Consider the following 15,355-nt stretch of genomic DNA (forward strand, 5'->3'; position numbering starts at 1 on the left):
TTGCTGCCCTGGTAGTAGCTGCGAGAAGTTTCCTGGTTGACCTGGAGGGTTGGTAGGTGTACACTAAGATTAGTAGCAGACTAGTAGTTGAGAAAATTAAATGTAACAAAGAAGCGGTGAGGGAAATGGAGGTAGTGCCATTTAAAAAGTCGCTACTCTGCTAGGCTTGTGCAGAGACACCTTGTTGACATCAAATCTGGGCTGTATGGGAGAAGGGAGCTGAGTATTACGCCCGTGGAGTGAGATACTAGGGAGGGATGGAAGAATGGAGTCGGTATGAACGAGCTTGAGCAGATTATCTAGAAAGACTTGTAATGGAGTTATTTTGAAGCAAAGAGATGAGCAGATTATCTAGAAAGACTTGACGACAGCATTAATGGAGTTTACTTTGGTTATTTTGAAGTGAAGAGTTGAGCGGATTATCTAGAAAGACTTGACGACAGTATTAATGGAGTTTACTTTGGTTATTTCGAGGCAGAGAGATGAGCGGATTATCTAGAAAGACTTATGACAGCATTAATGGAGTTTAATTTGGTTAATTTGAAGCGAAGAGTTGAGTGGATTATCTAGAAAGACTTGACAGCATTAATGGAGTTTACTTTGGTTATTTCGAAGCAAAGAGTATCGAAGTGTCAGGGATATCATGACTGGGTATAGATAGTCCTGGTAAATAGCATATGAAAGTGTATAGATAGTCCTGGTAAATAGTGTATAAAAGTGTATAGGTTAGCGCCATCATCGAGACGGGGGAGGGAAATAATCAATGATACCAGCTCCAGGTGTGAGGGCATACTCAAGGTCACTAACATAGCTGTTAGAATAGGCTGATCATCATTGGGGACAATTATTGCATGCAGAACGTTGCCTCCATGGATACAGCTCCAGAACACCTTTGACATCTGGTCGAAGAGCATCAAAAAGTGAGTAGGATGGTACTGGCATGAAGGGTAGGATTATTCTGGGTGCTGGTTGCTGTGACAGCACATGTGTAGCGTCATCATGTGGATGTTGAGTGACATGATGGCACTGTGAAAGGGATAAGATGCTGTCAAAACAATGGGTAAATGACATAGACGAAGATTACCTTGACGAGTGATGCTTCTTGAGGCTCGGTAGGCATGAGTCGCATCACGATCACAAGTGCCAATGCCCAACGATGCATGAACGTCGGTGCTCTGTGCCGCTCGGTCGTCAAAGGCTCAGCCTCTCATGATACCGCCGAGAAGCGTTAAGTGCACCCCATCACGGTTGATGTTGCGGTGGGCCTGCTTGTTGCCGTTTGTGGTGGTTGGGCATGCATGCCAAATATCTTCAGGTATGAAGCTCGCAGGACGGTATAGTGCAGGCAATGCAATGTAGAAACAACTATCCAGATGGTGGTATTCTGAACTATGTGTTGGGTCTGCTTGCCTAAGCTGCTATGCTTGTGGTGACAAGTGTGTTCGACCCTAAAGGGGAAGCAAGTACAGCAGAGATCTAGGGGTTGGTGCAAAGGGTGCCGTTCGTCGGCCGACATAGAGCGTGGGAAAGCGCGTGAGGCGCGAGCGCGAGAACGAAGCACTTAGGGTGGCCGATGCGCGGGAAGGTAGCGCTTGAGCGGCGCGAAGCATGGGAAAAGCGCAAGGTGGGTTTACAAGCAGAGGTTCGTAATAGACGTTAAGGATGTTCTTATTGCCAATAGATACTGACTATGGCATGTGACGGATGAGCTTTACACTGATAGTGAGGTGCAGGGAGCTTCTATATGATTCGATGATGTAAAATATGAACAGGCGCTTATATATGTCTAAAAATGCGCCCCTGAAGCGGAGCCGAAGCGAGTAGGTAAGGTATGTAATAAGGGTCCATGACATGAGAATTGAGCAATCATTAAATAGAATATGGTCTGATATGGAGAAAATGATAGGAACACATACCAGTGAGGTTAGTTTGGACAATGGATGGATGTGCGACATAGGGCGCTTCGAGCGCGGGAAAGCGCGCCTAATGCGCGCGCAAGAATGCTGCGCTTGGGGCAGCCGATGCGCGGGAAGGTAGCGCGCGCTTGGCGCTTGGCGTGGGAGAGTTTCGCTTCGCATAGGGAATGATTGGAAAGGTATTGGCACAAGTTGTGCATCAAACTGTACTCTGAGACAGGTTGCATATATAGCCTCTGCAAGGCCACAGAGATATCAGTCTCTACAGCGAACTTGTTAGTCTGAAGTTTGTCCTTAAGCCATGCTTCAGCTTTTCAGCTGCCACCTCTGATGACACTGATCGTCCTCTGAAAATTGGGATGTGCATCCGATGAAGATAGACTCAGCATGGCATTATATACCTCCTTTGACACTTGTGATTGAAGCGGCCACAAGTTCCTCTTGAAATGGATGATGCACAAACGGTAGAACCGGCGAAGGTGATCGTAGGGAGTCAGATCGCATAACTTGCGATGCGGTTCGTAAATGCATGGAGTCTTGATGTTTTTGCTAAGCTCTGAGCAAAACATTCCAAGTCCTACCATAAAACACGTCAGCCTTGCTTGTAAGCCGAGGAAAGGAAAAAATATGTACTGAGACCCTGACCCATATGAGCATCTGCCACTACTGACTCATAGCCACTACCATGGATGTGTTTGAAAGATACCGGTGTTCCTGTGTCCTCGCTGGTGATTGAAAAGATTCTGTGGAAAAGAACCAAGTGTGCCTGTGCAGATTGTGAATTTATGAAGGCTCATGCACCCATAAGAGCTATACTTAGTATCAGTATTGATGAATTCAAATGATGTGAACATAAACTTACATCGCATGTGGTTGTTGTCTCATGCTTCAATCTCAAATTCTTGCCAGCCATGCAAGCGCTTGAATGATGTGTCAATCGACACACGGCGTGCGAGCAGTAGATGGCGCGACATCAAGGGACTCATACAAACAATGAGATGGAAATCAACACCACCAGGGAGAGTGTGTGTTTCTGCGCACCAAACATAGCGCGCATGACATGGCAGCTCATTCTCCTTGTCGACGAGCAGTTTTGCACCTTGAAAGCCGGTCCCCATTGGATACTTGTCACGACAGAATTTATACATGAGACGGTGCACATGATCGAGATTCGCTAGAGATGGGTGAAGGTCGGCAAGAGTTGGACTGTGGTCCAGTGTCCAACCCAAAGCCATACATAGCCCCTGCATGAATCCAGAGTCGCATAGAATATGTCTAGGAGTTGCATCAGCAAGCTCCCAATCCATATCCATTAGCAACGACCTGAACAAATCAATGAGCGGAGGTGGTGTTTTGATTGGAGCGGGTGGCGGGTGAGAGTGTGGGTTGCGACACACAATAGCGATGCAGGGTACAGTGACGAGGTTGACAGGGACAAAGATATTGAATTTTGACTGGCAGTCGTGCTCCCATTTAAGGAGACGACCACGTTCCAACATGCCAGCTGAGTTCCTGTGCCAATGAGCTGCACAAACACGACATCAGCTGAGAGACAGGGAGTTTGAAAAAAATGACCCACCACATGTTTGCTTGTGCTCGACTGGTGAAGCAACAAAATCGCAAGGCACCAGGGGTCCGTAACCACAATGTTCCGCACATTCTTCGTGAATAACAATTGCTGTGATGTCGTGGGCGAGCAATGCTTGAAGATAATTGATATTGAATTCTTGAAGGTTCCAAAGGATGAGATGTGCCTGGTCAGCGTGTGAACGATGTTCACATCTACAGCCACGGTGATTGGATTAGCAAATATTAGAATGATGGCGACAATATACTCACTGGATGAATCGTTGATTGTATTTATCAGTGTGCATGATAAGGTTGCCCAAACAAGACATTGGAGAGCGCGAGGATATGGCGGTGGGAGTCACAAGAGCACATTCATAGTCATTAGGGTCGATGTTTGAGTCATTCTCGAAGTTGAAATCTGTGAACTCAGTGCTGGTATGGAAACTACAGTCATGTACCTTAAGTGCACAGAAAAATGCAAATGTCTTGGTGAAAACTTCACGTTCTGCTGAATCATCAGCAGGAGAAAATGCTCTGGTAGGAGTGATAAGTTCGCTGATGTGTGCCCGGTGGGTGTATGAATGGGTGGCATTGATGAATGTGTCAGTGTTGGAGGAACATGCCTTCAGGCCCTTACCTAAGCACATCACTGAGCATCACTGACATGATTCACGCATAGATTGACCAAACTTACAAGACATCGAAATCCTGTTGCACTTAACTGGTTTGCCATCAGTGCTATCTCGAAGCAAATGGCAGAGAACGTTCTTCTGGCCTCCATGTCCATCACCAAACGAGTACTGGAATGAAGCTTTAGGATTGTCAAACTTGTGAGTAATGTAGTTCACAGATATCGAGAAAATGTGCACGATTGCTTGTCCCATGACTGATCCAGTTTCAGGATACTCCATGATTGCCCTGAGAGGATGTTCGACTATGGCATCGACAGTCGTCTGCCAGTTGACATGGTGAGCATTTCATGAGATTTCGTCTGCAGTGAACTGACGCGCAGGTGGTGGAATGTAGTTGGAAGCTTGAACGATTGGGGAGGGCTCAGTGCTGGGTAACGGGGCGATGGACGATGCAGCAGGAGATGTGTTCGAAGTTGTAGGGGTCAAGGATCGGGTGCTAGTAGTTGGTGAGTAATCGAGATCAGACACTGACAATCCAGCATCGCTAAGGATGGATTGGGCACATTGGACAGCAAGACATTGATGTTCTGAGAGATCCATTGGGGCACATCTGGTGGCATGGTTGAAGGTATATATCACTCTCGTACTCTATGTGTCTTCACTGTTCAGGGGGAACTTCTTTTTTAGGTCTTGATGTGTACACTGTTTGTCACACAATTCGACTTTCCGATTCTCTCCACCACTCACAGAGTGCTTAGCAGGCTCGTTTTCACTTGGCAACTCTATGAACACACCCTCAAGCCGTCAGAAAATTCGTTTTGATGAGTTTAAACAGACTGATCAGCTGGGGCCATTTTCAAACAAGGTTTCCCCCAAACTACTGCAACAGCCTAAAACTTGTTCTAGGTTCATCCATCAAATTCCATGGCCATTCAATTGGACAATGTCCTCGCTTGACAAATGTCCATTGGAAGCGAAGAGTGTCAGATGAGAGAAAAAGGTAAAGTACCATTTAATTATATTTTCCGCCTCTTCTCACTTCAATATACAAGCAATAAAGCAGGACGGCAACCTCGATGTGGATGTGGACCAAGAGACCAGCGGCTTCAGCTGGGGCACATTATAAAAGGTGCATGAGTTTTACTTCTGCTTGTCATCTCATTTTTCAACCATCTACCATGCCAGCTTCTGATTCCATGTTTCTGCTTTGCCGTCGCTACCAACGAAGCAGCACAGAGCTCGTCATCTACTCGCGTGATGTGAAACAGTGCATCGAAATATGTAGCTTAGTGTGTCTGATTTATCCTATCCAGATATCATGCTAACATTTCGTTCATTTCAGTCCAGTCTCCCGCACAACTAGAACTCATGTAACACCCGCAGGCATTGCCCAATTTTTGCGACATAAGCACACTTCTTGGGAGTGCTTCTGCAGTGCCGTGGAGGCGTGCGCAACTCCTGTTCATTTTGTAGTGACAATGAATGGATTTACGAAAGCTGTGTGTTATTTCCACAATAACAAGTGCGGTTTTTCAAGTAAGTCTTTGAACTTTTTGACAACCTCTATCTCTACCTTACTCAGTTCACAGTCAATCTCAACGAGACATGTCACACTGCACACCATATTTCAACCTATGAGGATTGGCCTGTGTTTCAAGCTGCCACCAACACTGCCACTCTCATAACTAGGTTTGAACTTCGACAGCTGAATTCACCTCTCCATCATTCGGAAATCGCGCCATACTTTATGGGCTATCTCGGTGCCCATCAGTCCATTCATCCTGCACAAACATAGACTCGTACAGTCTCTGCCATTCCTGCTCGCACTAATAATAACAGGCATTGTCATTCTGGTGTGTTTTTTTTCATTTTCATTTGTCTTTCATTAACTCATGTGAATTCATCTACAGCTGTCTTTCCCACTGCGAGAGATCAGTTGCTCGGCCATGCACATCACCCAGTGCAACACCCAATGCAACATATTGAGCCTGATGCTCTCATAGTCCCTCCTGAAGATGTTCCTGACTTACCCATGGTCCAGGAAGGCCCCATCCTGTCTCCAAACGAGCAGGATCACTTGTTTAAGCTTGCAGCTGGTGGGGGTATTCACGAGTTTGATGCTAATTGTCTTTTGGAGAAGTGTGATGGTTGCAGACGTGTATTTATTCCAACTGCACTGAGGTTGCACATCATTGAAGGATGCAAAGAGAGATAGTCTATTGGCACAGACAGCTACAAAATTACAGGACCATGTACATATTCAAGTAGTCTATAAGTATGAAGTTTGTTTGAGTTCTGTCACAGAACTTAAACATACTTCACAAATAACGAGTAAACTTGCAAGGTTTCAAGAGCGAGAGAGAAAAAGGAGCTTGGAGGGACATGAGCGGCAGAAGGGAAGGGAAAAGTTCTGGAGAGGGAAGCATGTCGACGGGTGAAGGAGGTTATATACAGCTGGGTGATGCTGTCACAAATAAGCTGAAGCGAACATCACAGTAAGAGTCTGGGGTCCTTTCCTTGTGAATTATGTGAGGATGTCCATACCTTGTTTCCTCAGGGTTTGATGCAGCCGAGTAATGTCTGAGTGATAACAGGGTACTTATAACTCCCCATATATTCACGCTTCTCTTCTGGACTTCGGACCCTGAGATCCGGTCCAGTCCGATGCATAGATCCGCTTCTGATCCGATATCTGATAAGCTTCCTATTTCATTTCCTGTTCATTTAATATTAAACACAGCCTATTCGGTATTTCCTCTTCCCAGTGTTTTGGCTATACTTATTACTGGTATGATTACTGATCTGTTAACCTATGCTTCATTTCCGACTCGTGTTTGATAACCTTTGCACATGCTTCGTACATAGCCTTCAGACCTTTGCTTACTTATTGTTTCGTTATCCTCTTAGTATATAAACCTGTGTATATGTCCTGTAGTACCTCAGTTCAAATATCATCTTAGTTTGTCCTCTTTCTGTCCTCCAGACTTGAGTCTTCAACTCTTGTCAAACCTCCAAAGACTTCGGATCGATTCAGATAGTCTACGTTTCCGACTCTATCTTTGGATAGTCTATACTCTGTTCGTTTCTAGTCCGGATCTGTCCGGATTAGTCTTATACATGTTTCCAATATCCGGAAGTCATCTGGATATATCTACGAGACCTGTCCAGACCTTCGGATGCGTTATCGTTAGTACTTTGAAATAAAGGACAAGTACTTGGGAAAGGGGCACAGTGTATGAGCTGAGGCCGAAGTCCTTCAGATCCAATCCTACGAGAGTATGACCTTAATACATACACCTCTCACACATATGGACATCTGTCCACCTCATCCTCATGACTACTCTGGTTCATCGCATAATGGTCCAAGTTGTGGGCCAACTGGCCATCAAACCCTACTCCATCATCCTTTTCCTCAGCAGCAAGTGCAAACGGAAGAACTTCGTAATTCCACTGTTCATGGTCCTAGCCAATATAATGACCACTTCTCTGGCCATTCACTCACAAAACCCAGGCACGAGCAACCTTCGTGACATTGGGCTGACATTAACAAGTTATGTTAAAGTCTATCGGTTTGTACTGGGATTTGGCTCTAGTATTCTTCTCTTTAACGATCAGCACTATCTATATCATGCACTCCTTAAACCCTTCCACTCTTTTAGCTTTGAGATCGTTTCGTACTATGCTTTCGCCAGCACATCCTACTTCCTCCTCAAGCTTTGATGAACTGGCAGAGATTGTGAGAGAGTACGAGGCCAATGAGAAGGTCATGGCGAAAGCTGTAGTGCATGTAATCATACAGCCCATACTGTTGCATTGGCCGAATGTAATGTCTCTTGTGCACATCTTGTGCTCCGATCCTGGAATTATTCTGGAACAAGAGAGCCAGGGCAACGTTTCTGTGCCATCATCGCAGTGCACTGGCATAGAGGTGTCAAGCTGGGATGAACCTGCTGGTAAGTACTTTGTAGGTCGTGAAGGATGCACTTATCAAGAAGCCACCGCTAGCACCCTTCAAGGATATGGATGTCTACCTCAACTACTTTGATGAAGATGGGGAAGATATCACTCAGCCAAATTCACCCATACAGTGGAATGCCTCTTTAATGCTTGGATGGTACCTCCCAGTGGTTGCGAAGACATCGAGGTCGGTCACGAGGATCTGACGTGCTCTTCAAGAGTTCCGAATTCAACCTTGCACCACATTCCCCGGGCATCTGATGAACCGGAGTATGTCACGTGTGCCCGATGCATCACAACATTCTAGGCATCCTTCGTTTGGCTGGGAGACAATTTCCTATTTGACACAAGACTTTACACCCGACAATGCAGGCAATCTGAAGACCCAAGGCGATTGGATCATTCATTGTCTTACACGGTGCCAGTGCACACATTACAGAGCGTTGTTGGGATGCAGGACAAGCAAGTAAGAATTTTTTCAGGTGCATCTTTCAGAGATTCACTGATTGCTCAGCAGCTGTTATTCGTTGCTCAGCAGCCAGAACACAAGTTAAAGTATCAGCAGAAAAGGCCAATCCACAGCCAGTGCCAAACATCCCCATCCCAGATGCAACCACATGCAATCACCTCCACATCTGCAACACCTCCTGCTCCTGTCACCAATACAAGCACCTCATGTGCACAACCCCCTGACAAGCAGTCGAAATCCATCCCATTGTGGGTCCATGTAATCCTTTTCATTTGTTGTGCATCTCCTCTATGCGCCACTGAACATAACACATGATCGACAGTTGTTTAATTCATCCTTGTATATCTATCTCTCATCGCTTGTGTACTACTATTGTTTGGTATTGACACATTTTCATTTTGTATATGCACTCGAAAACCACTGATATACGGTACTGTGACTTATACAGTGTTCCTTCGATATTACCTCGAATATCAAACACTTTGAAACTCCTGAACATTTCAGGCTTGTAATTGGGACGCAGCGACCGCACAACCTTGCCTGCCCACCAAATTTCCTGGTCGTTGATCTCCTTCAGCTCTTTGGCAATGTCGAGCAACCATTAAATTTGAGAGCCTTGTGGGTGTTCACGATGATTGTGCTGCGGTTGATGGCTTCTTCAATGGGGAAAAGTGTTTCTCCGGGAATCTAATGAATCGTGATATATCGATGTTACGTGAGTTGCCTGCGAGCCTGAAAAGTCGACATGAACATACCCAACCATCCTCCATAGCCTGCTGCCAACTCTCACCGTCTTTATGGACACCAATGATAACATTGAAGCACAGGCAGCTCTCATCTGGCACTTGTCAAGGGTTCCGGCAAAGGCTGTTGTCTTGTGGGAAAGTCTTGGATAACCTTAAAATCGAGCCAATATTTGATGGACACTCTTAATAATCAGCGACGTCAATGCTAGTGAGCTTCCGTCCCTTACTGGCTGCGAAGAAAGCCTGTAACGATTTTGTTATGAATCATCAAACCAATCTCTATCTGCTGTGAAAGGTTGAAGTCTTTGTCCTATGGAAAGTCTTAAATAATCTCTTAATATGAGACATAAATGGTTGCAAGTTAGAATACTCAAAAACACAGACATCATTACGCTTACGTCCATTGCTATCTGCGAAGGCAGATTGTCATGACTTTGTTGTGGACTCAGACAGTAAGTTTATAATGGTGATCAATGTTAGTGATGTCTCAGCTCCAAGCTGCATTTTTCAGAAAATGAGCATAACATGCTGAATAAAATTCCTAAATTCATGAAACTATTTATGGAAATAGATTGAGCCAAAAGCCGGGAGGCATTTAAGGGGAATTCATACTATAATGCATCATTGTCTTGCTATGAAGCAGCTCAGAAAATGACTCAAAATCCAAGCCATTTGCTGAGCTGCTTCATAGCAAGACAATGATGCATTATAGTACGAATTCCCCTTAAATGCCTCCCGGCTTTTGGCTCAATCTATTTCCATAAATATTTTCATGAATTTAGGAATTTTATTCAGCATGTTATGCTCATTTTCTGAAAAATGCAGCTTGGAGCTGAGACATCACTAGTGATCATCCATGGCTAAGTATGATTAAGTCAAATTTATTGTGGCATACATAGTCATATTTGGTGACAGCAGAATTACATCATCCTACAGTTGCAACGGCTACAATTCCAAGGACTCGTGCATTCACTGATGGGATGATAGTATATAACACATCGCAATATTAATGCATGTACATTGTCGAGCATACTCTATCATTGTTCTTACTAAGTCACAATTTAACTTTAATACTAGTACTCTGAACATATAATATTCCTTTATGAAGTTAATTGACATCAACAGAAATCAGGTTTCTTCATAGCGCGCATACAAGAGTAAGCTCATTGCTTATCCATTACTATTGTTCTACTGTACCGATATCATTTTTCATCAAAACAACTGACTTGTTGAGAACTTGGGTCATTGTTGGGTTGTCCAATACTGCTCATACTGGGTAGATCTCCCTGTACTAGAAAGCGCTCTGCAAACATCAGCTTTACTGTTGGAACCTTCAGAGTTTCAGATATGACCAGTGAGTCCTATCTGAATCCATGACTTGAACCGCAACCATGATGGTACAAGCTGTGATCAATAGGGGTGATCGGGCACTGAATGAGCACGACTGAGAGATTTGCTGAGGGGCTGTCTTCGCACTGACTCGTCATTTAAGGAAGAGAATTTGACATATACATTTGATTGCCCAGTTCATGTGTGAGATTCCTTCTAATGGGGTGGAGATCAACTCACTTCCCTTCATAGCTCAAGAAGTTCATGGGATATACCATCATCCCACCCGGTGAGGAAGCTCGTTGGATATTGGATCAGCTGCTGTTGACCTCATTCTGCTCTCAACTCTTTCATTTGGCCTACATCCCAACGTGCTCTGGAAAACATACTCTGAGTATTACTGTTACGCACTCAAATAGATCTGTTAGGCAGAGCCCTAAGAGGGGCGTCGTCCGCTAATGTTCGTGACATAACCGGAAGGGTCTGGTGTAGTGACTGAGACTGGCGACATCGAGTCGGCAGATATCAGAGATGTGCATGTCACGTGACTTATAAGACGGATGTCTTCAAGTCACTGACATTCTCAAAGTAAGGACTGTCTTGTCCAAACGATGAGTAGTCAATTGAGGTGGACTTAGGCGCGATGAGCACCTAAGAAAAGATACTAGAGACTGAAGCTGAGGGGGCTTCAGAGGAAAGTATTTTCAAGGGAAGATTGAGTAGATTCAAGTTAGGGAATCTAGTACAAGGTGACCAACTACTTATACTAAGTGGAAAGGGTTAAGGGCAAGGCTACCGTACTGTAGGTAAGGGCAAAGGGGAAACAGAAAGGGTATAGGTACAGTGGCAGCAGAGCCTGATTAGTGATGGGAGGTCGAATGTGGAATGAGACCAAGAAATGTTGGAACAAACCAATGGTAAGAGATACAATGTGCAGCACGCATGAGTCAGATAAGAGATAAGAGCAGGTAAGGAAAGCCACATTGGTGGCACGAGTCAGGACGAGTCATAGCCCAAAGGCACATGCGCACGTTGGTGCGATAGGAGGAAAACGAGGGACGGGAGCGGTCCCGAGGATCCGGTCAACAGATAGTCGGTAAAGGAGTACGAGCCAGAGGTAGGCGAAGACGAGGATGAAGGGAAAAATGATAGGGGGCCAAGTAGCCGATGTTACTTGTAACAATTACTGGGTTATATAGATGTAGTTGTCGAGGTTCCCCTAAGATTAGCCAAATCTTGTTACATTTAACATTGAAGAACGCGTGCGTTAGACTAAGAAGGGGGATAAGGTTAAGCTTGAATCCATTTATTCAACATGTACATCAAGGCCACAAGTAAAAAAAAAACGCCGCAAAGCTCTGCGGATAGCAACACGCCATAAGACGTTCTCAGTAGGCAAGGCTCCCATCGCTTTATAGTCAGTCCTTGCTCCAGACGACTCGGAGCATCGCTTCATGCCGTGCATGTAGCTCACAACAAAATCATCCTACAAGACCAGTCCACCATGCACGCTTGCTGAGTCAGAACAGCAAGGTACTCAAGTTGCGCTGGGTCTCAGGCCAAGCATGGCTTGACTTTCCCATTCACCCAAATATAATAACCTGAGTACTGGCTAGCAACTTCTTACTCAACGAAACGCGAGGAGTATATATAACTCACGAGGTATCATGTCATATACATTCGATAGTATGAGCCATAGCGGAGGGTGATACCGCAGCAGTGGTTAATAGTCCTGAATCCCATAAATATGGAGCAATGGTATCCAAGCAAGATGACATTTCCTCTAATCCGATATACACAAGTCCGTATGCTACATGTATCCATCATCAACGTCGTCATAAACAAATCGACCAAACTCACCCGGCTCTAACTGCCTTGGGTATCAACGGATGGCCCGTCATCACACCCAGCCTTCTCATCGCCTTGCGGGTTCACTTTCTCCCACTCCTTTAACGCACCCTCGAGGCCCTCCCATACCGCCTGACCAAGGTGTACACCTCCCAATTCTCCATCGTCCGGCACCTGCGCATCGGCAGCGTCAGCCGTTGCAGGGCTTCGTATCCGCAGGTTAACAACTGCACACTCGCGGTAGAGTGCGCCTGCCTTGAGCACTTCTTCTGGAGCATCTGTGCCTTGACGGGCATTGCTCTTGAAAGGCGTCGGGAGAAAAAGGACATGCAGCACGGATTGTATAGCAGATGTCGTGGATTTCGTGAGAAGGCGGAGGAACGGTTGAAGAAGCATGTACCTAAAGAATCGTTAGTGTTTAAATATTCAAATCAGATGAAGAATCTGACAGAACAATGCCGAATATAGATTGATTCTGTCCACGAACTGCACTTAACAGCGGTGCGATGGTATCTGATCTAGAGAGTCCGGGACACACGGATACGGCGACGATGTTGGACTTTTGTACCTTGTCGCTGACGACGTGGATGGTGGAGTCGTCTGTCTTTGGGACTTGCCCGCCAGATGGCAGTGCGTCGAGGACACGCTGGAGGTGGCGGGTGAAAACAATCATTTGAAGGGAACGCCAGCCTTCTTGGTGAAAGACTGGAGATGATGGGGGTGGCTTGGAGGTTGGGGAGAAAGAGGGTGCGGCGGCTGCGTAGAAGGGGTTCACAACGTTGATGATGCGTATGTCGCGTTCTGCGGGTGCAACAAGGAGGACGGGCAGAAGAAGAGTGAGAATTAAGAACGATGCTACTGAAGCGTTTTGTCTCTCCTGGGTTAGTATAGCAGAATCTTGGCGACTGATGATGGAGCCTAACTGTTGATACTCGTGTGCGAATACGATACCATCCAGTCTAGTCTCCTTTGCTGTGAGGAAGCGGGAGCAGAAGGAGCGGATAGAAGAAGCAGATGTCAGATCGCATTCGTCTGCGAATATCTGGTCGTTCTTGGTGGTCGATCGCAAGAGGTTTATAAGAATTTCTACTTCAGGATCTTGGACTGGCTTTGGCGAGAGAGCAATGATGTGCGCGCCTCGTTGAGCAAGGTTCTGCATGAGCGTTAGGCCTAACGGAGTGAACCCTCCCTGATCAAGTGAGTGATGCGAATGCACGTGGGAGGGTAGCATACGTACTGTGAGGAGGACTACCCTAGCATGCATATCCCGTTCACGGTTCGTCGTGCGCCCTCGTGCGAACGCGCGAACCACCACAATGACAAGGATTGAAATCAACGCGTGCACATAGTATTTTGATGGGAGCACGGCGTTGACTGCCGCTGCAAGGACCTTGAGCACCATTGCGAATTTTCACGAGATCTAGAAATTATGCAAATGGTCCTGTCATTCGCCCTGAGGAGGTCCAAGGATGCTTTGAGGGTGTACTTCAAGGGTATATGGTGGATTGAAACTTGATGATCCGTCGTGTACTGCTTTCGTTGCCTGCAGATTCGCGGAGTCTCAACTTTGTAGACTCATCAAGACCCTTATGATATTCCCTCTATTCAACTACGATGATTCTACTGCGTTCACACCTCTGGAGCGGAAGTGAAGACACCGCTACGCTGAGCCCTCCTTTTTTGCTTTGGAGAGGTGAAGTAGGCCACGGAAATGGTCAACAATACCGTGACTTTATGCGTCATTCAATAATTACGATTTACTACTGAGGATTCCGGGCTTGTGTGACCAAGACGCGCGTAGTAACAGTATCGATGAGCACTCTCAACAGTATCGATGAACACTCTCAACAGTATCAATGAACACTCTCAACAGTATCAATGAACACTCTCAACAGCTTCGTGAGTCACATTCTACGTTTCCTAGCAGTGTTGGTATATGCAAAGATTGACATCGTCACTCGTTTGTCGCGACTTCAATGTAGACTTCTGGAACTTGATTGCAGTCCTTTGACTGTACTTGTTGAGTTATCCAGAAACTGACTATTGAAAACCTCCCTGACGAGGATGCCCGTTGCGACGCCCTGGTGCACTTGCGTCCAATATGCCAATGATCCTTAATTCAATGTCATCTATCGTACCGGAACCTCTCCTACTCTTCGCATTGCCTCAATTTCATCCCTGTTCGTTTGTTCTTCCCGGTGCTTTCTTCCTCTCCAACTGGCGTTCATACTTCAAGGCTTCACAGGTCACATCATGTTTATGTGCATCGTTTTGATGGTGCTCTCGTACTCACCCATTTGTCACGGATATCGTGATTACATGCTGTACTGTACAATGTTATACACAATCTACACATTTCATCTCACCATTTACCTCGCTTTGAATGTACTGGGTGCAACAGGAACTTCAGTATCGATTGTCAAGATGTCCGAGACGGAAAGACGCTACCAGTGACAACTACATGTGACGACGCCGGTGGAGATAACATGTGGTGTCGGTGTCAACATGCGATGACTCACAAAAGGAAAAGAAGCGAAGAGAGTACCAGAGGCTCAGACTAATCGATATCTTCCGGACTGGTAGCACACGTAGGTATCCTATCGCCAACACATATCTCGTTCTCACTGGACGAGACTTGCAATATTGTCAGTGGTTCTTCATCCCCATACTCTGGATTATTTATCCGCCAACCTTCGGTTCTGCCTATACTCTCACCCTCAATTCAAGTCCGCTAGAAAGCGCAACCATTTTGATACGAGTGCCAAACCTTACCGTCTTCCAAAAACATTTTTCCTTATAGGATATAAGAGCAAGGCCACTAGCAGAATCAGAGCCACTGTCCATCCCATATAGCCTAGCACGAGCCATGCATTTCTCATTCCTCCAAGT

At 45.7% G+C, this 15,355-nt stretch overlaps 3 protein-coding genes across 3 annotated transcripts; 1 reads left to right on the forward strand and 2 right to left on the reverse strand.

Annotated features, from left to right (window-relative positions):
- Positions 1-2,797: 2,797 nt before the first annotated feature.
- Positions 2,798-4,717, reverse strand: F5891DRAFT_1188025 (uncharacterized protein; the record flags this gene model as incomplete). The annotated part of the gene is made up of 5 exons (XM_041366935.1): positions 2,798-3,441; positions 3,496-3,698; positions 3,756-4,122; positions 4,180-4,419; positions 4,492-4,717. The coding sequence occupies 5 exons, from the start codon at positions 4,715-4,717 to the stop codon at positions 2,798-2,800; spliced, it is 1,680 nt and encodes a 559-aa protein (XP_041226501.1).
- Positions 4,718-7,745: 3,028 nt separating this feature from the next.
- Positions 7,746-9,234, forward strand: F5891DRAFT_1188026 (uncharacterized protein; the record flags this gene model as incomplete). The annotated part of the gene is made up of 7 exons (XM_041366936.1): positions 7,746-8,070; positions 8,123-8,261; positions 8,294-8,344; positions 8,447-8,540; positions 8,592-8,801; positions 8,866-8,922; positions 8,992-9,234. 7 exons carry the CDS (start codon positions 7,746-7,748, stop codon positions 9,232-9,234), a joined length of 1,119 nt encoding a protein of 372 aa, XP_041226502.1.
- Positions 9,235-12,484: 3,250 nt separating this feature from the next.
- Positions 12,485-13,868, reverse strand: F5891DRAFT_951276 (uncharacterized protein; the record flags this gene model as incomplete). Its single annotated transcript, XM_041375030.1, has 3 exons — positions 12,485-12,866; positions 12,916-13,655; positions 13,704-13,868. The coding sequence occupies 3 exons, from the start codon at positions 13,866-13,868 to the stop codon at positions 12,485-12,487; spliced, it is 1,287 nt and encodes a 428-aa protein (XP_041226503.1).
- Between the last annotated feature and the right edge of the window lie 1,487 nt (positions 13,869-15,355).

Source organism: Suillus fuscotomentosus (genome assembly GCF_016647785.1).
Source record: "Suillus fuscotomentosus strain FC203 chromosome Unknown F5891scaffold_24, whole genome shotgun sequence".
Classification (NCBI taxonomy): domain Eukaryota; kingdom Fungi; phylum Basidiomycota; class Agaricomycetes; order Boletales; family Suillaceae; genus Suillus; species Suillus fuscotomentosus.